The following is a 22,497-nucleotide window of genomic DNA, read 5'->3' on the forward strand; positions in this document are numbered from 1 at the left end:
GCCGGTTGCGCGGGAAAGAGGCGGAGCGTGCGCAAGTGGAGAAGGGAGGTTCCGGCATAGCGCGTGCGCAGCAGGGCCTCGTTGTGCGCGGGAAAGAGGCGGAGCGATTGCAGGTGTGAGGGGTGGTGGCGGCCGCTGGGTTCTTGGTGTGGCCGGTTCACCTGCGAGCTCTGGTCTCTCCTGGTTTAGACAGTGTTCACTTTCGACGCCCAGGTTAGGGTTAGGATGGGCCTGGTCACCAGAAACCAGGTCCACAGCACTCGGGCCTCAGACCTCGAGCTGCCCGGCTTCCGTGAGGGCCAACTTTGCCTGTAATTGTTTAAAAAAAAAAAACCTTACAGAAATAATTTAACCGAATGATCCCCCAGCAGATCCAGGTAGACCTTCCCAGTTCCTAGTAACGACAGAGGGACCTCGACAGCTTCTCTGGCCCAGGTCAGTTTGGGCTTGTCTGGCTCCTAGGCTGAAAGGAATGGACGTGTGGTGGCGACTCCGGCCTCCCCCAAGGCCCCAGGCATCCTCCAAAGGGCCTCCCCATCCCTTGAAAGGTCCCCAGGTGTCCCCTCTAACGCCCTCATATGACCCTGCAGGGCCCCATGTGTCACCTCGAAAATCCTAGGGTGTCCCTGGAAAGGTCCCAAGTACCCCAGCCTGGAGGAAGGGAGCTTCACACAGGCTGCCCCATCTTAGAGACTAGAGGGGCCATACCCCGGCCCAGGTGCTCTCAGATCCTAGGCAGAAAATAGGCAGTTCCCTCTCTGCAGCATGGAGGAATTTAAATTCTCATGCCACGATAGCCCAAGGTAGCTATGATCCCCACCCTCTGCCCTCTTAGGGCTCTGTTGACCCCTGGGGCAGCCAGATGGGTCTAGGTGGGGGAGGGGTGGCCTCAGCCAAGGCTGCTGGGTCCTGTAACCCAGAGATAGAAACTGCTTGTAATGATGAGATTTGCTCCTTGTTTTCAGATTTCTCTAGGGAGAGATAAAATGAGTAAGAGGAAGAAGCTTCGGACCTCAGGTATTTGGACGATCAACTTGACACATCTTTATTGCTGCTTCTGCTTTTAGGAGGAATGTGGGCTTATTCTTACCCCTAATGTGACCACACCAAGCTCCTTAAAATAACAGCAATGATTTAATACACATGATGACTTAGTGCAAGTGTAAGTTATGGAGAAGTGCTTATAGTAAAAAGTGAAAGCTTTGTGGAGCTTCCTCCAGCCTGTAGTGGGATCCCACAGCCTAGGGGAGGCCTGCAGGCTTCAGGGAGGGGTGCAGCTTCTATGCAGGTCCACTCTCAGAGATGACCCATGAATAGAGCTTGATGCTGGTATGTGACTTGAGCAAAAAACCTACGTTCATCTCCCTGTATGATGGCAGATAACTTACTCTTTGTCTCATTTTCCTCCTGTAGGTAGGGGATAATAAAGAGCACATACCATTTCCTTTATTTTCTTTTAAAAATATTTTTAAATTTATCTTTAATTGGAGGAAAATTGCTTTACAATATTGTGTTGGTTTCTGCTGTGTATCAACATGAGTCAGCCATAAGTATATGTCTGTCCCCTCCCTTGAACCTCCCTCCCACCTCCCTACCCTGTCCTTTAGAACAGTGATTCTCAACCTGTTGCAGGGAGCAGTTTGATTCCAGAGGACATTTGGCAATATCTGGAGATTTTTTTTAAGTATTTATTCATTTATTTGGCTGTGCCAAGTCCTAATTGCGGCATGTGGAATCTTTCAGTTGTGGCCCCTGGGTTCACAGAGCTAGTGGGATCTAGTTCTCTGATCAGGGATTGAATCCCCTGCATTGGGAGCAGGAGTCTTAACCACTGGACCACCAGGGAAGTCCCTAGAGACACTCTAGGGTTTTACAGCTGGTGTGTTTGGGTGGGTGGGTGGGAGGTACTGGCATTTCAGGGGTCGAGAGCAGAGATGCTGCTCAAAATTATAGCATTCAGAGGACAGCCCCCACAGCACAGAATGACCTGGCCCCAAATGTCAGTAGTACCCCAAATGTCAATAGTGCCAAAGTTGAGAACTTTGCCCTAGAGCTCACATGTGAATTAGTATTTGTAAAGCACTGAAAGTAGACCCATGGCAGGACACAAATATATGCTGCTGTTATGATTGTCCTTTCAGATTTTTTTTCATTTTGAAACAATTTTGAGCTTACAGAAAAGTTGTAAAAACATTCCAGAGTTCCCTCTACCCTTTGCTCAACTTCCGCTAATGTTAAAGCCCCCCACAACCATAGGATGATGGTCAACCATGTTGTTTAGTCACTCAGTTGTGTCTGACTCTTTTGCAACCCCATGGACTGTAGCCCCCCAGGCTCCTCTGTCCATGGGATTTCTCAGGCAGGAATGCTGGAGTGGGTGTCCATTTCCTTCTCCAGGGGATCTTCCAGACCTAGAGATCAAACCCATGTCTTGTGCATTGGCGCTCGGATTCTTTACCGCTGAGCCACTAGGGAAGCCTGGATCAACCATATCATGTAGTATAAAAAATAGGAAATAAATAGTACCTTACTTCTTCCAGACTTTTTCTTTATATACACAAATACAGTGTTTTTATTGGATAAATATAATCATCAACATACTGACCTGCAACCTCCTGATTTTCAACTTCATGGGTTTTCAAGATCATCTTTACTTCTCAATATACATAGAGAATTGCCTCCTTCAGAAGGAAGACATCCAGTATTATGTAGTATAGCTCCATTCCCCTGTCATTGGCTAAGGAATTTAAATTTCTTAAAAATTTAGGAATGACCCCTTCACCTAGTGGCTAATGAACTTCAAGAATAGGATGTAGGGCAGGAAAGAAATCAACAGATCAAAGATGTTTAGTGTAAGGGCTTCCCTGGTGGCTCAGTGGTAAAGAATCTGCCTGTCAGTGCAAGAGATGGGTTCGAGCTCTGGTCTAGGAAGATCTCACATGCCGTGGATCAAGTAAGCCCCTGCACCAGAACTGCTGAGCCTGCACTCTAGAGCCTGGGAGCCAGAACTGCTGAAGCCTGTGTGCCCTGGAGCTTGTGCTTTGTGAAAAGGGAAGCCACTGCAGTGAGAAGGTTTCATACCACAGCTAGAGAAAAGCCCAAGCTGGGACAAAGACCCAGCACAGCCAAAAATAAATAAATAGAATTATTAAAAAAAAAAAAAAAAAGGTGTTTGTGCAGAGATGAGTAACAAGCTGCTTGGAGGCATAGGAATTTCTGTGACCTTGGAGGGGGAAGCTGGGGCCAGCCAGGGCCACCCACAGCAGGTCATTCGGGGCCTCTCTTGGCAGTGGACTCCTCAGCTCAGTGGACCCTGGGCTGGCCCAGGAGAGTTCTTTCTGTGTGTCCTGGATGGGTAGGGAAAAAGAAAGACGATTCTGGCAGGTGGTGAAAGAAGCCTTTCCCTCCTGATGTCTTTGGCCTTTAGTGTTGAACACAAGGTTCTGCTTTCGATTTTCTTAAATTAATCCTGTGGGGATAGATCACAGGAAGAAAATGGGAGCCTCTTTACTCCTGTTGGTATTTTTGGTTTTTATTTGGTACTAATAAATGTCCATTGGATGAGCAAAGCAAGCTAGTATTTTGGCTTCTTAAGAAACTAAACAAATGAAGCTGCTATATTTTTGCATTTCCTGGCAGACCACAAAGTGGAAATGTGTTTGTATAAGAAACTCATTGGAACTTTGCTCTGGGTGCAGTGCCAGAGCACTGGGAAGGGGGTGGGAAGCATGGTGAAGATGAGATCAAGATGAGATTTAGATCCTGCAGTTGATACCTTCAAAGTCCAGTTAGCGGGAAAGGAAAAGTGCTTCTCAACCAGGGGAACTAATCAAATACACAGCAGTGGGGTAAAGTTCTAAATAGGCCCATGTGAACTGTAACTGACAGAATTAGGAGAAATTACAGGAAAGTCAGTGTGGTCTAGTGGAACCCAAAAAGCCAAATGGATGCTGAGGAGGACCCTAGCATTCAGTGTTGGAGGGAGGGAGCTCATTCAATGGATTTGTTGTTGTTTTAGTTCTGTCTAACTCTGCAACCTCATGGACTGTAGCCCTCCAGGCTCTTCTGTCAGTGAGATTTCCCAGGCAAGAAATACTGGAGTGGGTTGCCATTTCCTTCTCTAGGGGATCTTCCTGACTCAGGGATCAAACCAGCATCTCCTACATTGGCAGGCGGATTCTTTACCACTGAGCTACCTGGGAAACTCTCAGTGGGTTTACTTCAAGATATATAAGGAGGATAAGGGGACGACAGAGGGCGAGATAGTTGGATGGTGTGACTGACTCAATGGACATGGGTTTGAGCAAGCTCCAGGAGATGGTGAAGGACAAGGAAGCCTGGCATGCTCTAATCCATGGGGTCACAAAGAGTCGGACACAACTGAACAACAATATAAGGAGCTGAGTTTAGAAATGTCTTTGTGACAACCTCCAGAAAAATCAGACCTGGGTTTGGTTTGTCTTTTTGTTCTCACTGCTTGGTCAGAGATGCAGTACATAGTAGATGTCCAGTGAGTGTTCAGGAACACTTTAGCGTGAAGGCTCTGGAGCTGAACTGCCTGAATCCCATTTCAGAGTCTTTGGTCTCCCCATGCCTCAGCTTGCTCATCTGTAATGTGGGCATAACATGAAGACTCTATCTTGAAGTTTTACCATAACATGCCTGAGTCCTCAGGACAGTGTCTGGCATGGAACTGAACTAGAGTCAACCCTTATTATTTGTTCATCAGATAAATGGTTCATTTGGGGCCAGATTTTGGAGCTTTCTGACAAGTCAGCCACTATTGGCAATTTCTATATAAGGGAATTCCCTTCATTAAACAAATAGATGTTAATAAGCACCTGTAGGCTCTGAATTGCTTTCAGTGATGGGAAAGGTATTTGTAGGGATGTAGCAGGGACCAAGAGGCAACCGAGCCGAGAAGTCACCTCCTTACTGCTCGATGACTCTGGGTCCCAGCTTTCCCAGGTTGGATATTCTGCAAGCATCATGGAAAACCAGAGTGGTACTTAAAATTTAATGTCATCTGCATTTTCTGGGAGGTGATCTGGATTTTCTCATGCATTTATTCAGTCATCTTCCAAATATTTATTGAGCGGTTCTCAACCCAGGAATGAAACCAGGGTCTCCTGTATTGCAGGTGGATTCTTTACCAACTGATCTGTCAGGGAAGCCCCATTTATTGAGCACCAACAGTTTATTAGATGCTCATCTAGCCACTTGAAACCCAGCAGAGAGTGAGATAAATGAGGCCCCTCCTTGCATGGACAGGTTGTAGTGGAGGAGACAGTAAATGACCCAGTATATTGGACACCTGCAGAAAAGATGTAAAGTGAATACAACAGAGCGTGGCTCCTAGAGGAGTTGCTCTATAGAAAGGGCAAGAATGACTCCTCTGGGGACTTCGCTGGTGACCCAGTGGTTAAGACTCTGTGTTTCCACAGGGGGCACAGGTTTGATCCCTGGTTGGGGAGCTAAGATCCCGCATGTCCTCTCACCAAAAAAAAAAAAAAAAAAAGCCCCTCTGTAGGGACAATTTGAGCTGAGATCCAAGGCAACCAGCACACACCTCTCACCACTTCCCCGGAGAAACAGTCAGCTGGACAGGTTGTCTTGTGATTCTGAGCCAGGCCAGGTCACTCAGGATTCAGCGTCTGTCATGACCAGACCACAAGTTAAAAGTCTTTGAATCCCATGGCCCCATAAGTTCTTGGGTCCCACCTGGATGACAGTCCATCCCATCTCTCACTCTCCAAGCAAGCGTCAGAGCAGGAATTTCCTGCCTTTTGCACAGCCTGCTCATGTTGCATCAGCAACCCGGATGTGTTTGGCTGTTGGTTATGGCAGTGTGTGCTCCCACTGTCTCCCTACCCCTTCATTTCTTTTTTTTTCTTTTCATTTATTTATTTTTGGCTGTGTTGGGTCTTCACTGCTGCGTGAGGGCTTTGTCTAGTTGCAGCAAGCGGTGTCTGCTTTTCATTGCAGTGCACAGGCTTGTCATTGTGGTGGTTTCTCTTGTTGGGTTTCACTAGACCACACTGACTTTCCTGCAATTTATCCTAATTCTGTCAATAGTGGCCATGTGACACGTAGGATCTTCCCAAAGCAGGGTTTGGACCTGTGTTCCCCTCATTAGCAGGCAGATTGTTAAACACTGGACCACCATGAAGGGAGGCCCCCTTAATCTTCTTTTGTCTCCACACCAGGAAGGGAAGGACTCCATCTTCCGAAACTTCCAAAGAACCCAAGGATAGAAGACTCTGACAGGGCCACCAGCCAGAGTTCCATGTTAGACTATTTGCATCACCCTGAAGAATCAGAAGGCGGATCAGGACTCACTCCCTCTGCAGAGCAGGGTGGGGAGGAACCAGGACAGGCAGCCTCCAGGTAGGTGGCTCAGAATATCCAGCAAGCCTCTCCGCTGACAGTGGGCACAGCACAGTGACCTAGTGGGCAGGGTGCAAAGGACGGGGGACCAGTTCATATGGCCCAGCCAGTCTGTGCCTCCCCCACAGGGGCTCAGGGCCCTTGGATTGAACTTCTTGACGTTTTGCTCTAGAGGCTCCTCTCTAGTGAGAAAAGTCAATATATATATATATATTTTAATTAAATTTTATTTATTTCTTATTTACTTATTTATTTTTGACTGAATTGCGTCTTTGTAGCTATGTGTGGGCTTTCTCCAGTTGCAGACAGCGGAAGCTACATTTTTTGCAGTACATAGGCTTTTCATTGCAGAGGCTTTTCTTGTTGTGGAGCACAGGCTCTAGGCATGCGGGCAGAAGTAGTTGTGGCACACAGGCTCAGCAGTTGTGGTGCACAAGCTTAGTTGCCCCATGGCATGTGAAATCTTCCTGGATCAGAGATTGAACCTGTGTCCCCTGCAGTGGCAGGCAAATTCTTACCCAGTGTGCCACCAGGGAAGTCCTCCCACATTCCTTCTTAATGAAGAGGTGACTGAAGGAGTTGTGGGTCTGTGAAATAATAACACATAAGAGAGGATTAAGCATCTTTATGTTCCAGGCAGTGTGCTAATATACTTTACACACATTCGCTTATTTAATCCTCATGGCACCGTGACACAGGTTTTTAACCCCATTTGACTGATGAGGACTCTGAGGGTTCAAGCAATCAAATGACTTACCCAGGGCCACTAAGCTCATACAGGGTGGGCTGCGGTTCTGGCTTCGTCTGGTTCCTGTGCTGTTCACTACTATGGCTTCCCAGTTCTCATATATTTTCAAGAAATATGTAATTAAACACGGTGGGAAGAAAGGAAATTTCTGGAGAACCATTTAGTCTCCGTGGGGGTAAGCCATATGTAACTGCAGCTAAGTAGAAAGGGTTATTAGGAGTTGGGAGAAGGAAAGTTCCTGCTGTCCAGTGTCTTCAGAGAAAGCGCTGTGGATTGGTATAGCACATTTTCTGCATGAAAAAGTAAGGCATGCAGTCCGGCTGATAGGACCATTTTCTGGGGTGCGTGTCTAATCTCAGGTCTTGGCAGTCTTAGGGCTAAAGCTGCATGTGTGATAGGAAGAGAGGGGCCACGTGTCACAGCTAAGCCATCCTCCCAGACACACATGACGTTGTCACCATGTCCTTCACCCCATAGAGGCCATCAGGGCTGATGGGGTCCTGGCCGCTGTCCACCCTGCTGTCTGAGTCCATAAGAATAATCAGAACCCGCAGAAGTGGGTTCCAACTCCTTTGTTTCTGTTTTTTTAATGTTTTATTAAGAAATACCGCCTGTGCACAAATGTAGCAGAAAAAAAGCAACATAAATCAATCAGCCTAGCACATTTATGTTGAGAAATGAAATCTTGCCAGTACCCCAGAAGCCGCCCAAACAACCCATCCCAATTAAAAAATTTTGAGCAGACGGTTGCTATCAGTATCTAGACTTATTCTGTCTCCATAACCTCCCTTGGCATGATCCAAGCCCATTAGCGTAGCTTCATGCTTTATCCTGCTCCACTTCTAAAGTTGAAATCATGAAGTTTCAGTTCCAGAGTCGGATTTTTTTTTTTTACAGTATACATATCCACATTTACTTGGATATAACTGTAAGTCTCACCAGTTTTTAAAAAAGACTTTTTTTAGAGCAGTTTTAGGTTTACAATAAAATTGAGAGGAAGGTACAGTGATTTCTGATATACTGTCTGCCCTCCCACATCCCTCGTGACCGCCATCACTCACCAGAATGGTACATTTTTTTTTAACCAAGGATGAAGCTACACTGACATGTGGACAGGGAAGCCTGGCATGTTGCAGTCCACAGGGTCGCAAAGGGTCGGACACGACTGAATGACTGAACTGAACTGAACCTACACTGACACATGCTAATCACCCACAGTCCATAGTTTACTTTAAAATTTTTTTTATTGTTTAATTTTGGTTGTGCTGGGTCTTTGTTGCTGCACAGGCTTTTCTCTAGTTGTGGCAAGTAGAGGCTCCTCTGTAGTTGCGGTGCATGGGCTTCTCATTGCAGTGGCTTCTCTTGTTGCAGAGCATGTTCTGTAAGGCATGCGGGCTTCTGTAGTTGCAGCTCCCCGGCTCTAGAGCACAGGCTCAGAAGCTGCAGCACACAGACTTAGTTGCCACACAGCATGTGGGATCTTCTAGGACCAGGGATTGATCCTGGGTCTCCTGCATTGGCAGGTGGATTCTTATCCACTGGACCACCAGAGAAGCCCCAAAGTTTACATTCTGTGTATTGTACACTCTGTGGGTTTGACTAGAGGAATAATAACATGTATCAGTACAACATCATGCAGAGTTCTTTCACAGCCATAAAAATCCTAGTCTATTCATTTTCCCTTCACCACACCCTGGGTAACCACTGATCTTTTCCACTGTCTTCATAGTTTGCCCTTTCCAGAATATCATATCATTGGAATCATACAGTACATAGCCTTTTCAGATTGGCTTCTTTCACATGGTAACATGCATTTAGAGTATCTCCACATATCTTCAAGGCTTGAGAGCTCGTTTATTTTTTTAGATTTTATTTTATAAAGCAGATGGCATAATTTTGTTCTGGACTTGTCTGGTGGTCCAGTGGTTAAGACTCTACCCTTCCAGTGTAGGGGATACCGGTTCAATCCTTAGTCCAGGAAGTTCTACATTCCTTGGGGTGTGGTCAGAAATTAATTCAGATTTTTTTACTGGGGTCTGATTGATTTACAGTGTTGTGTCAGTTTCAGGTGTACAGCAAAGTGAGTCAGTTGTGCACACGTCCACTCTTTTTCAGTCTTTTCCCAGATAGGCCATTGCAGAGCATTGAGTAGAGGAGAGCTTGTTTCTTAGCACTGGATGCTGTCCCACTGTCTCTATGGACCATAGTTTATTTATTTTGAAAATTATTTTATTTATATATTTGTCTTTGGCCGTGCTGGGTTGGGTCTTTGTTACTGTGCGTGGGCTTTCCCTGGTTGTGGAGAGCAGGGCCTACTCTCTAGTTATGGTGTGGGCTTCTCATTGCAGTGGCTTCTCTTGTTGCAGGGCACAGGCTCTAGGAGCCATGGGCTTCAGTACTTGCAACACATGGGCTCAGTAATCACAGCTCTCGGGCTCTAAATCAGGGGCTCAGTAGCTGTGGCACATGGGCCTCTTGTCCCCTTCGGTATGTGGGATCTTCCCAGACCAGAACTCGAACCGGTGTCCCCTGCGCTGGCAGGCAGATTCTTTACCACTGGACCATCAGGAAAGGCCCACCACAGTTTAGTTATCCATTCACCCTCTGAGGGCCTCTCAATTGCTTCCACATTTTGGCAATTATGAATACATCCGTTTTTTTAGACACTGTGTTTTTTTTTTTTTTTTGTATCTGCAGCTTTTTAGCATTTGTAGAATTGGGGGCTGGGATGTCAGTCCAAATGAGAATTCCTGTTCTTATTCCAGGAGCCAGTTCCTGGGATTATAAGAGTAAAGTGCTGCCAGAGAAGGCAGCTTGGCTTCTAGGCGTGGGACTCCAAACGCTTGTTGGCAGGCATGCATCCCCTTCTCCACCCCGCCCTTTCTCAGCAGGTGCTGCAGGGCCGCCCTCTTTGGAGACGCTGAGCACTACTCTCTCTGCCTGTGGGTTCCATTGTTTGTCTCACTACACAAGTTAACCGTGTAGGAGGACTTGAGAACCTCCTCTGTTTTGTCTTTCTCCTTCCAGCTCTCCTGATAATGAAGCAGATGCTCCCTCCAGGCTCCTTGGGCAGCCGGAAAAGGAGCCAGTTCCCCTTCCTCCTTCCCAGGTGAGCCTGCTCTGTAGCCTTACACAGGCACAAAAGATGCTGGAGAGCTTGTCTGTGTTCAGCAGCAGCAGCTGCGGGTGAGAGTGTGTGCTGGGGCTGGAAGGCACAGACTACAAGGCAGAAACCGGTTTTGGGGTTTTCGCGCTTGATTTCCAAGACCTCATTCCTCCTTTATCTTTACTGCTGTTTTGTTCTTGTTGTATCTGGTTCACAGAACTCAGTGGGGAGGTTCGTCCCCCAGTTTGCAAAACCCAGGAAGACAGTGACGAGACAAGCAGAGAGGAGGGCAGAGGGCCTTGGGACGGGGGTGTTCAGCTCGGTAAGGTCCTACCATCAGCCAGGCTGCGCCCTGTAGGTGTCCCGCCTCTTGGCCCCACCTCAGCAGCCAAATTCAGCCTTGTTTTCCTTTGACAATGACTGGGCTTCCCAGGTGGCTCAGTGGTAAAGAACCTGCCTGCCAATGCAGGAGATGCAGGAGATGCGTGTTTGATCCCTGGGTCAGGAAGATCTCCTGGAGAAGGAAATGGCAACCCACTCCAGTATTCTTGTCTGGGAAATCCCATGGATGGAGGAGCCTGGCGGGCTATAGTCCATGGGGTCGCAAAGAGTCAGACACAATTGAACTTGCACACAATTCTGCACCTCTCCACACCCCCCCACCACCATATTTAGCACTAAAGGCATCTGTGGACAGCAGGGGCTGTGTCAGCAGCCTGCAGGCCTGAGAGGCGCTCAGGGCAGCGTGCCTGCACTGAAACTGTAGAGGCCAGAGCTCTGTGCCCCGAATTGGGTGAAAGTATTGAAACTCAGAAAGGCAGCCCGAGTATAGCACAGGGAGCTCATCTCAGTGTTCTGTGATGACCCAGAGGGCTGGGATGGGGGACAAGGTAGGAGGGAGGGGATATATATATATATATATATATTTATATATATATATATATTTATATATATATATATAGTTAGAGCTGATTCACATTGTTGTATGGCAGAAACCAACATGATATTATGAAGTAGTTATCCTCCAATTAAAAATAAATTAAGAAAGGCAGCCCGCATTTCTGTCCCTAAACCCCTTTGCTTCTCAGAAGCTTTTGCATGAATCAAGGGGATTCTTACAGCATGCTGTCTTGTCCTTACCCCTGTGAGCTCTGGGGATCATGATCGCTGTCTCTGGAACACACTCCCCTAAAAAGTGATTGGTGGGCGTTCCCAGAAGCTGTGTTTGTAATTTCCCCAGACTAGAAACAAGCCACATATCTTTCAGCGGGTGAATAGTTGAACAAGTCGTGGTCCATTCACACCACAGAACACAACTCATCGATTTCCCGAAAAAGGAGCAAACTAGTGTAAAACACATAACCACTTGGATGGATTTCCAGGGCATTAAGTAGATTCAGAGGAAGTTGTAAAAACCGTATGACCACACATGTCTGTCGAGGGATGAATGAATTAAACAAAACATGGGTAACATCCATACAACAAAACAGATATTTGTATATCCATGTTCACTGCAGCAGCATTCGCCTTGAACTCACGTCTCCTGCATTGGCAGGCAGATTCTTTACCCCTGAGCCACCTGGGAAACCCACCCAGGATCAGCACAGATCCCTGTTTTGTGCACTGTCCTCCTCGTGGCATCTGAGGCTTCATACAGGGGCAGTGGTGACTAGAAAAGTCTTCAGAGCAGTTGATTATTGAAGGCCCAAGGCTGAGTCTTTCTCTCTCCACAGGGAACTCTGCCAGAACTCAGTGCACAGCAGACCAGAAGCCAGCCTCAGGATGAGTCCCCAGGACTTGCCCTCCAGGAGGCCAGGGACGCAGGACACCAGACCCAGGCAGATGGCCCCTGCACCGAGCCCAGTGGCCTGAGCCCCGCGACCCCTGGGCCCAGTGATGCGGGTCCTCAGCCCTCAGTCTCCACCAGCGCCTCCCCAGAGTCGGGGAAGGTGCCCTCTGCCTCAGAGAGGGCTGGCCAGGACCACCTGTCAGAGCCTAGGACCGGTGTGCCCAAGGGTGGAAGCACAGAGGAGGGTTGGGCTCCAGGCAATCACGGCCAGAAAGGGCCCCTGCCAGGCAGTGATGCTGGAGAGACAGAGCCAGAGCGAGAAGCCCCCCAGCAGGGAGGTACCCGAGGGCTAGCAGGGGCTGATCTACTTGAGGGGCAGCGGGAGGAAGGAGGTAGCCTCCTGGGCCCTCCTCGCCCCCTGCAGACCCTCGGCAGGGAAGCAGAGTGGAGCTGGAGCGGCCCTCGGTGCCCTCCACTTGGGACCATTGTCATCGCAGATGTGAACACAGACCCTGCTGAGCCAGAACACAGGGCTCTGAGGGGGGCTGGGCCAGATGGGGAGGTCGGCACCAGGGTGCCCACCTCCCCCAGCGGGAAGGCGCCCGACGCAGGTCACAGCAGGGCCCTGCTCAGCTGCACGTCTCTCACTGGGGCGACCAGTGGAGGCAGAGGAGAGGCACAGTGGGAAGACAAGCCCCCTGGTGACATCCTGGAGTGCTTTGCAGCCTCCCTGCCTCTGCCTCATGAGACCCAAGAACCCACACTAGGAGCTGGGGACCCCAGCCCTTCAGCCTTAGAAATGGGCCCAGATGGTGGTCAGAGTCAGGTGCCAGGCCCGGATCAGGAGGGCTTGGGAGGTGTGTGCTCGCAGCCTTGGCTGTCACAACATACAGGGGAAAAGGCAGCTGAGCGAGGGATCCCGAGCCACAAGCAGGACCTCAAGGGGCTCAGTTTGTCCCCCAGAGCGTGTGCTGCGCCGATGGACCAAGAAGCAGTGGGTGGCCCTCCCCAGGATGCTGGGGCAGGCCAGAGCAGCCCAGACACCCCCACTAGCCCCATAGGCCAGCCCCGGCGCCCTGCTGACTCTTCCAAGCAGGCCATCTGGGAGGGGTCACCAGCCATGGAACTCGACTTCCTGCCAGACAGCCAAATACAGGATGCCCTGGAAGCCCCTGGCTTTGAAGCCCCACCGGAGCAGGTAAGAGCTTCCCCGAGTTACAGTCACATGCCTCAGGGCAGGCACCAGATGGCCAGGAGCCCTCCCAAACCATCCAGTAGTCGGGGGAAGAGGGGCACGTGGTGACCTGTTTATACAGCAGATGAGTCCTGGGGTCTGAGTCACAGCTTCAGTGGGTGTGGAGTCAGCGATGTCCTGGGAAGGTTAGACCTGCCTTTCTCTGAGGGGCCTGTCCGTCTGGGAGCTGAGGAGCCCCGGGGCATGATACACACGTTTTTTTGGCCCAGGCAGTGCCCCCGGTTTACCTGCGTCCTGCACTCCTCAGTGCCCAGGCTCTGCCTGGAGATTCCTTAGGGGTGTCTAGAAGGCACCAGCCCAAAAGGGCCTACCTGAAGAAGCAAGTGGCCTCAAAACTGGGCCCATGGGAGGGGAGCTCACTCCCCCACTGGGAAGAACCTCTGTCCATCTTTAGGGTCACCTGATAACCATTCTTTTTCAAACATATACATGGACTTTCGTTTGTCTGCTGGCATTTTTTTTTTTTTTCACTTACTGTGCTTTGCAGATACTGAGTTTTTTGTTTTTTGTTTTTTTTTTTACAAATTGAAGATTTGGGGCAACTCTGTTGTCAGATGACGGTTAGCATCTTTTCATTTATTTATATTTTTTGCTGCACTGGGTGTTCTCTGGTTTTGCACGACCTTTCTCTAATTCTCAGCGAGTGAGGGCTACTCTTTTGCTGTTGCAGTGTGAGGGCTTCTCAGTTGTTGCTGAGCATGGGCTCTAGGGCTCGAGGGCTTGAGTAGTTGTGGAGCGTGGGTTCGGCTGCTCCATGGTATGTGGGATCTTCCTGGACCAGGGATCGAACCCATGTCCCCTGCATTGGCAGGCACATTCTTATCCACCAGGGAAGTCCTGTCTGCTGGCATTTGCAAGGGCTTTCCTTCGGGGGTCTGCCCACTGAGCCTGTGCTGGCCGTGGGCGGACACCTGTCTGGGCAGGTGGCAACCCCACTTTGGCCCCGCCGCCCAGTAGGCATCACATCCCTGGCAGCAGCCAGCACACCTGAGCCTAAGTGCTTTGTGGACTCACGCTCAGAGGTGGGCGGTTCTCTTTCCACACACTGGGTGCGGCTGAGAGACTGACGAAGGTTGGGCACCTGCCCTGATGAGGCAGCTGGGAGGGAGTCACTCCCAGGTGGCCTGATTCCATGACTGTGCCTCAACTGTTCTGACCTGGAACCGACACAGAGCCCATGTCACTTCACAAACGTGGCCTCCGTTTCTTTGGCCATCCCTGTTTTATTTTATTTTATTTATTTATTTATTTATTTTTGTCATCCCTGTTTTAAAACTTGATTTTTGGTGTGTGTGAAAAATTTTTTTTCAATTTTTATTAATTTGTTATTTATGTTGGCTGCTCTGGGTCTTCGTTGTGTCATGCAGGCTCTCTAGTTGGGTTACTTAGGCTTAGTTGCAGCATGTGGGATCTTAGTTCCCCGACCAGGGATTGAACCTGGGCCCCCTGCATTGGGAGTGTGGAGTCTTATCTACCAGACCACCAGGGAAGTCGCCTGTTTGAAAATGTCTTGAGGTTTGAGAGCCTGCTCTGTGCCAGGAGTAAACAGATCTGGATGGTCTCTGCCCCCATGATGTTTTCAGTAGCGCCATTCCATCTGCTTCTCCCAGAGTGAGCACTTTGTACCCTGTCATTTCTGCCCTTAAATAGTCTCTTCCTGAGACGCAGCCCCCAAACAAGCAAAGGATGTCATCTGGTGCCCAGCTGGAGGAAGCCAGCTGTTCCAGCCGTGGAGGGAAACCATGTCTGGGTTGAGGAAATGTGGGTCTCAGGCACTGCCTTCCCAAGGGATGGCCAGGGGTCGTTTGTGACACAGGTCTCCCTGCCCTGGCTCTGATTCCTTGTACCGCTCTGTGATCACCAGGCAAGCAAGATTACAAAAAATGAGTCACAGTGTGGCTAGATTGTAGCCTTTAAACACAGACGCCTGGGAGAGGTAGGCACTCAGGTTCTGGACAGAGCTGAAAAGTAATTAAAGCCCCAGCCCTTGAAAAATGCACACCCCTCTCTTGGAAAGAAGAGCTTGGTCAGCCCCAGTCTCTGGCCTCTTGGGCCATGGCTGAGGGAGAGGGCTGGGGAAGCAGCTGGGACCTTGGGTGGCATCTCGCAGGCACAGGAGAGCCCTGGTGGATGTGCCACCAGCGAGCGCACTCTGGAATCACCACAGAGCCAGCAGTGCCCAGGGTGGACGGGCTGCTGCGGGAGGAGGCACTGCCCTGACAAGGCCGCGGATGCCCAGGCGTGTTCTGTTTTGACGCCGGGCCTTCCTGAACAAGTCGTGGCGACCTGAGCACAAGTCCCCGTGGGAAGGTTCCAGAAGGCAGGAGCCCTCCCTGGCAGGAAGGCCCTGTGGGAACAGAGTGCTGGTGGATGGCTTCTCGGCCCGTGACCTCAGCGGGCTCAGCTGTGAGCTCCGCTGCTGAGGAGGGGCCCTGGGGACTCGCAGCAGTGACAGACAGGCTGCAAACCCAGCTGCCCCCTTATCCTGGCTCCCTGGGGACATGATGCTCACCCCAGGGCTGGTGGAGCCCCTCCACTCGTAAAGAGGGCCTCATTTAAAACATCGGCTCCCAGGTCCCTCTCGTGGCCCCCATGGGTGGCCTCCAAGGGGGGAAGGTGTGCTGCTGTACCTCCAGCACAAGCACTACCTTTGTCATGACAGACTTTTACACAACCCTGGTGGGAGCCATGGTCCCTGTTGGGAAGAATATTCTGTATGACCTATCTTAGGTGAATCTGTGGCATCGAATTTTTTTTTTAATTTGGCTGTGCCAGGTCTTAGTTGTGACATGCAGAATCTAGTTCCCTGATCAGGGATCAAACCCGGGCCCCCTACATGGGGAGCGAAGAGTCTTAACCTCTGGACCACCAGGGAAGTCCCTGAATTGTATTTTAAGTCACAGAGTTACCTCTGTGAGAGTCAGCCAGGAGCATGGGAGAAACCACTGTCTAGAACAGTCGTGCCAACCTTGGCACTGCTGGCATTAGGGGCCCAACTGCCGTCCTGTGCATGGAAGGGGGTTGAACAGCATCCCTGGCCTCCAGCCTCCACACTCTGAACATGAGGAGCACCCTCTTCCAAAGGTGTGACAACCCAAAATGTTTGCAGACATGATGACATGTCTTGGGAGTAGAGTCATTCCCGAGTGAGAGCCGCTGGGCTGCAGACAGTTCTTCATGTCCATTCCTTTGTATCCCGGGACCCTTGGTAGGTTGAGCTCAAACCCTTCACCCCATCCCCCACCCAGGACTTGGGTCTCCTCAGAAGAACAGACAGCCCTGGACCAGCCGCTCCAAAGAATCAAAGAGCCGTCACCTGCACCACTGAGCCACTGAGCCTGACATTTTCCATGAAAATTAAACCACCATTGACCTTTAGAAATTTAAGCTTCTCAGGGTTATCTGGCTCTCTCTTCCCTGTTAATTATGAATGTTCCCTTCAAAATATATTTGCAAAATCTTTTCCTTGACATGAACCTCGGGGCTTATCTGGCTGACCTCTGCCCCTCCATGCCAGATGCCCACCTCACCACAGTCACCACCCTCGGGGTCTTCTCTGACCCCCCCTAGATACCGCAGGGCAGGCCTGAGACCACACCAGGCCTCAGCTGTCAGGGACAGAGGATATGTGGATGGAACCACCCACCGGTGGATCAAATCAGCTTGTCCAAAGGCTGGGGCCCGGGAGAGGACCCCAGGGCCAGGCCCAGTGTTGAGGAGGAGGGTGAGAGCAGCCCGGACTGCTGGCCTGTAGGTCTGGCTGTTACAACATCTGTTCCCCACACCACTTTTCCTCTGGAGGAGGAAAGCATGCCTCAGCCTTCCCAGCATGGTGGAGGAGAAGCCAGACCTGCATGACCCCTTTCCCTTCTCCGACCAGCCGGGTCATTCACATGTGTGTGCACTCTCTTTTTCCAGTTGTTTCCTGCAGGAGGCGAGCTGGACCCCTGCTGGCCTGGCACCGACCCACGTGCAGACAGAGGCCCCCTTGCTGAGGCCCAGCTGAGGTAGGCAGAGTGGGAGGCACCGCAGGACCTCCCCTTGGCAGGAATCCTCCTCTTGTCTCTGGAAGGGGGGAGTGTGGCTGCTTTCCTGGGACTGGAGCCCCCAACTCTCCCCCACCCCAGCCTTTTGAGCTCCCACTCTGTGAATGAGGGTGATGGAGGTGACCCTGGCTCTCCCTCGAGGGGCCTCACTTTTCTCTGTCCAGTAAGGTTGCTAAGCCCTGAATCTCTTATTTATTTGGCTGTGCCAGGTTGTAGTTGCAGCATGCTGGATCTAGTTCCCTGAGCAGGGATCAAATCCAGGCCCCCAGCATTGGGAGCACAGAGTCTTAACCACTGGGCCACTAGGGAAGTCCCCCAATTTTTTCATTTTCATTTTTCAGCCATGCCACTTGGCATGGGATCCTAGTCCCCACCAGGGGTTGAACCCAGGCCCCCTGCATTGCAATGCAAAGTCTTAATCACTGGACTGCCAGGAAGGTTCCCACCCCCACTTGCAAACTTCCCATGCCCTCTGCTCCCTGGGACTGGAGAACTCCCAGTCAACACCCTGTACCCAAGCTGGCATCTCTCCGTAGGTCCCTTGGGATGCTTCCCCCAGCTCTGTGGTGGTCTGAATGCACGTTGTGTGTTTTCTTGGAGAGATGGTCCAGAGCTTTCCTTGAATCTCCGTGGAGGGAGCAGGGACCCAGTCAGAGCTCGGAACCATTGGCCTGCACAACCTTGGGGCCACCCCTGCTTTGGCACCCTCGGACCTTCCAGAGTCTCCAGTCTGTCCCGTCTTCTTTCCTACTTGGTTCTGTTCCCCAAGGCAGCCCCTCTTCTCTCCCTCCTAGAGGCAGCAGGTGTGTTGTTCCTCCACCTCATGGAGGTGTGTGTGTGTTGGGAGGGTCCTCTCCCCCCGCCCCAGAGCTTCCCTCTCACAGTCCATCACCTCCTTTCATGTCCTTTCTCCCAGCCTTGCTGACCGCCAGCACTGGGCGACAGTCCTCTCCTGTTACCTTGTACTTAAACTGCAGAGCGGTGGCCGATTGATTATTTATGGCCAAGTTTCTGTTTCTGTCTGGCAGGTGTGGAGGAGAGATGAGGGATGCAATCCTTGGTGGAATTTGTCTCCTTTCTCTTCCTCCTGCTCCTCCTCGGAGGAGGAGGGAGGCCGTGCTCCCACCCCCTGCCCCTGCACACATCTGTGTATCATACCTGTTGTACCACACGTTGCTCCCCTGACAGACACACACACCCACTCCCTGCATGGGGACCAGAGGCAGTTTAATCAACGTGGCCCCACTATTGCTTTTTTTAACATTTGTTTTTGTGGTGCTGGGTCCCTGCTGCTCACAGATTTTCTCTAGTTGCAGAGAGAAGGGGCTCCTCTTTATTGCAGTACACAGGCTTCTCACCGTGGCGGCTTCTCTCATTGCTGAGCACAGGCTCTAAACACGGGCTTAGTGGCTCCGCAGCATGTGGAATCTTCCCATACCAGGGATCCAACCCATGTCCCCTGCACTGACAGGCAGATTCTTAGCCTCTGTACCACCAGAGAAGTCCCCTACTATTGTTTGAGCAAAGAAGAGAGATTCATGGGTGAATCTCTGACGGTCTCGATGCAACCCCACGTGGATGGCTGGAAGCCCCCAGGTGGGTCCTGGGGTCTGGTTCTGTGGCCCTTGGCCAAGAGAGAAAAGGCAAGAGACAGAGGCCCAGGCTGACCAGTCATCTCGGTGACTAAAGCAGGTGGAACAGAACCACAGTTCCTCTAGTGACAGTCCAGGAGATCTGCTAAGCTGTATGATCCTCTGCCCCCTCACAGGCTATATGTTTTCGATATGGTGGTGCCCCGGTACGCCTACCCCTTCTATAGGCACTGATGCCCTCTAATGCCAGCTCTTCCAGGACCTGCTCTGGGCACTGGGGAGAAACACAGAGCTTCTCCTTAGTTGGGTGGGAGCTGGGGGGGTGATGGTGAGCGACAGACAGATTATTAGCTGGTCAGATGGCAGACAGCAGGGAAGGGGTTAAAGTTTTAACCTGTAGTGGATGGGGAGGGAGAGGGAGGGTTCCCCTCCCATTTTCTCCCTCCCCCACCCCCACAGAGGAGACATTCTGGAAAGAACACTCCAGAGCCCTGAGAAGTGCTAAGGGCATGGCCAGGAATTAGGTGTGGCTGGAACAGGGGGAAGAGGGACAAGAGGGAGCGGGTGGGTCTGGAGGCATGGCGGATGGTGTAGGGCTGCGGGGAGAGACTTGGGCTGGGTTTCCATTTCCACAGCCCCCCAAAGTCACTTGGGGGCACAGGGTATAAAGGCAGGAGGTGGGGGAGGAGGAGAGTGTGGCAGCTGCCCGACAGGACCACCTGGTGGGGGAAGGGTGTAGATTCTGGGTGTGCTTTCAGTGGTAGAGCCGCTGGGTTGGCCTTCAGGGCCCTGCCTGGTGGGAGGGGGCGTCATTGCTGTCAAAGGTGTTCCTCTCTGGAATAGACAGCTCAAGGCTCAGCAGACCCCCCCGTGGAGGCTGGCGAGGCTCTTGTGAGCTCAGGCCTCTCGTCCTGCCTCCTGTCCCTCCAGGGCACGAGTGGGGATCAAGAGCTGTGAAGCTGCCAGCATGGAAGATGCGACAGACACTGTGCGCGGCCTGGTCATGGAGCTCTCCAACCTGAAGTAAGGGCTGGGCTGGGCCCTGCGGACCTACGGTCCCCGGGACAGGCAGAGGGGATGGGGCCAGGGGCGGGTGATGGAAAGCCCGGTGCACCAGTGATCTGGGGGCACCAGGTTGGGCCCGGCCCCCCGGTGAGGGGCATCTGGGAAGCGTCTCCTTCACAGAGCTGTCAGGTTGAGGCGGGGCTAGAAGGGTCACAGTCTGCCTGCAGCAGGTTGATGCGGACTGTGCACACGTTTGTGCTTATGTGGGTGTGACCCAAGTACCCATGAGTGAGCGAGCCGATGTGAGCAGGCCAGTGTGCCTGAGTGTGAGGTGGGACACAGCCCAGGCCTGTTTCCACCCAGCCGGCTGATTATGAGTGCCCACCGGGATCTGGAGTCCTTCAAGCGCGTCAGCTACTACCGGAAAGCAAAGCCAGCCGGGAAGGCCCCCACACCCTACACCGCAAAGGGGGTGGGGACCCTCCCCCGAGGGGAGCAGTCCTGGAGGGATCTGTAGCCAGTTCCAAACTGCCTGGGCTTGTGCTGTGTGTTCCCGCAAGCTCACTGGTCCCCAGAAATGTCCTGCCGAACAGTGGGGAACAATCCCTCTGCAGACCCTGTGTGCTCCCCCCACCCCGCTATCTTGACTTTCTGACATGTAGGTCCTGGGGGCCCCAGAAACCTTCCCTCAGCTGACCCGGAAGTCAGCTTCCCACGGGAAACACAAGAGGCCCTGCCTCTGTCAGCAGCCTCCCCTAGGAGCTGTGTGGGGCGGGGACCTGCTCCTCCCTGTGGCAGGCCTTCTGGGGCCCCAGGAAGCCAGCTGCTTCTGAGCCAGGGGCCCAGGGCCGCCCAGATGTTTATCTGAGTTTGCAAATTTCAGCTCCTTAGCTGAGGTTACCAAAGGTTCAGAATTTGTTTCTTTCCTGGAGGAGAAAAGGGCTCCCTTTGTTGGTCATACCCTTGTTTTTCACTGGATTTCCATTTCTTCTGGGAAGCCCATTAATAAACGATGTCCTAACTAGACCTCAGACCGTGTGACCTGTTGTTTGGGGTTGGAGGCATTTTCAGTTCCGTGATGGCCTGCCCACAAACCTCCCTAACCACCTCTTTCTCCTTCTGCTTCTCATGCTTCTTGCGAAGATAAGTTGGTGTATTGCTGGGGGCCCCCACTCCCAGATGGAGTCCAGGGGTCCCCATGCGTTACGAAGTGTCAGACTCTCCTGGAGCAGGTGGATATGTGCAGAGATGTGCACGCGTACAGATCCCAGCACACAGGTATCTGTGGACCAGTGAGCCCACTGAGACATCTTGACTGTCCAAGCTGGAGTTCAGTGCTGAGACGGCCTTGCCTCTCCTCTGTGGGACAAGCTGCTGAGAAGCCCTGGTCTAGGAGGCAACACTGGGTGGGAATTATTACTGATGCAGACACAGCTAATGCCTGGAGGGTGCCGAGGGCAAGCGTGCGTACACCCTGCCCCACCAAGCCTCACCACAGCCCCAGTGAGGTCACATGGTCACTAGCAGTCCCAAGTGCTGCTGTCAAACCCGTTTTGCAGAAGACATTGCTTCTGTTAAATAGGTCACCACTAGGTGGACCAGACCCAAGACTAATTTGTTGCTCTGCCTGTGGCTCCTGCACCCTAACACCTATGGCCAAGGCCGGGAGAGCCCTCCTCCCACCACCTTCTTATACCTGGGACATCCCATTCAGGTGGCTGAGTCCCACAGCCCTTTCTCCCTGCTGAATGTACAGCCCCTTCCTTGAACCCCCCAGAATGTGCCCAGTCACCCCATTCCCTGGGTCTCAAGCCCCAGTGGCTCTGGCTTATACAGTTAGCATCTGTAGGTAGCTGAGAGTGGCTGGGGTACTGTGTCCCCTGACCCCGTGTGAAACTCTTGGCGCTGCTAAGGAGGCCTCCCTCATGTCTTCTTTCTCCTCCTTCCTTTTTCTCTCTAAGCCTGGGCGGTAGGCTGTCTTCAAGGGCTGTCTCTGATCCCTGGCTCACTGCAGCCCTCCTCAGGTCCCAGATCAAGTGGAAAAGCCAAAGGCAAATTCTAGGAAGTCCAAATCCTGCCCTGACAACCCCAGGAGACCTCACAGGCTGGGGGTGGAGACCAGGCTCAGGCCAGCCCTCAGATTGGGGAAGGAATGTGAACTGGCACTTCTCACCTGCTGCCCCTGGAGGCTGGTGGAACAAGATCTGGGGGTGGAGGAGGCAGACGGGCTGGGGATCCCCCCAAGCAAAGCCCCCCGGAGAACCAGATCACACTCCCTGGGTGGGGATGGACCTCTGTCCCCTCCCACTCCTGACCACGTACAGCCTCCACAGTGCCCCTTGCCCAAGGCCTTGTCTGGCACAACTGACCAGGACGTATTCCCATTCCTTATGGCCCTCAGCCCTGCCCAACCCAGAAGTCCTTCCCTTGCTCTGAAGGGCCTAGCATGTGACTCTGGCCCCCAGTTTCTGGGGCATCGATGGTAACCTAAACATTCACTGAGGGCGTCTGAGGTAAGGACAGTGATGGGGGGAACCTCTAATTATTTCTCCATTGCTCCCTCGAATCA

At 51.8% G+C, this 22,497-nt stretch overlaps 1 protein-coding gene across 3 annotated transcripts; it reads left to right on the forward strand.

The window, feature by feature from the left end:
- The first annotated feature begins 21 nt into the window (after positions 1–21).
- On the forward strand, positions 22–20,954 carry BRME1 (break repair meiotic recombinase recruitment factor 1). Of its 3 annotated transcripts, none has more exons than XM_020916602.2 (9): positions 22–113; positions 966–1,017; positions 6,207–6,387; positions 10,163–10,244; positions 10,459–10,563; positions 11,975–13,228; positions 17,204–17,292; positions 19,854–19,946; positions 20,292–20,954. In XM_020916602.2, the coding sequence occupies exons 2-9, from the start codon at positions 987–989 to the stop codon at positions 20,443–20,445; spliced, it is 1,989 nt and encodes a 662-aa protein (XP_020772261.2). In that variant the 5' UTR covers positions 22–113; positions 966–986; the 3' UTR covers positions 20,446–20,954. The 3 variants fall into 3 exon arrangements, with proteins under 3 accessions (XP_020772261.2, XP_070319232.1, XP_070319228.1); XM_070463127.1 differs by lacking the exon at positions 22–113 and adding an exon at positions 123–435; XM_070463131.1 differs by lacking the exon at positions 10,459–10,563.
- Positions 20,955–22,497: the final 1,543 nt, after the last annotated feature.

The sequence above is a fragment of the Odocoileus virginianus genome, chromosome 3, assembly GCF_023699985.2.
Source record: "Odocoileus virginianus isolate 20LAN1187 ecotype Illinois chromosome 3, Ovbor_1.2, whole genome shotgun sequence".
Lineage (NCBI taxonomy): Eukaryota > Metazoa > Chordata > Mammalia > Artiodactyla > Cervidae > Odocoileus > Odocoileus virginianus.

Coding starts and splice junctions, on each gene's coding strand:
- BRME1 (XM_020916602.2), top strand. CDS start 987: ATGAGTAAGAGGAAGAAGCTTCGGACCTCAG. Junction 1,018..6,206: donor GAAGAAGCTTCGGACCTCAG/GTATTTGGACGA, acceptor TCTCCACACCAG/GAAGGGAAGGACTCCATCTT. Junction 10,245..10,458: donor TTCCCCTTCCTCCTTCCCAG/GTGAGCCTGCTC, acceptor TCTGGTTCACAG/AACTCAGTGGGGAGGTTCGT.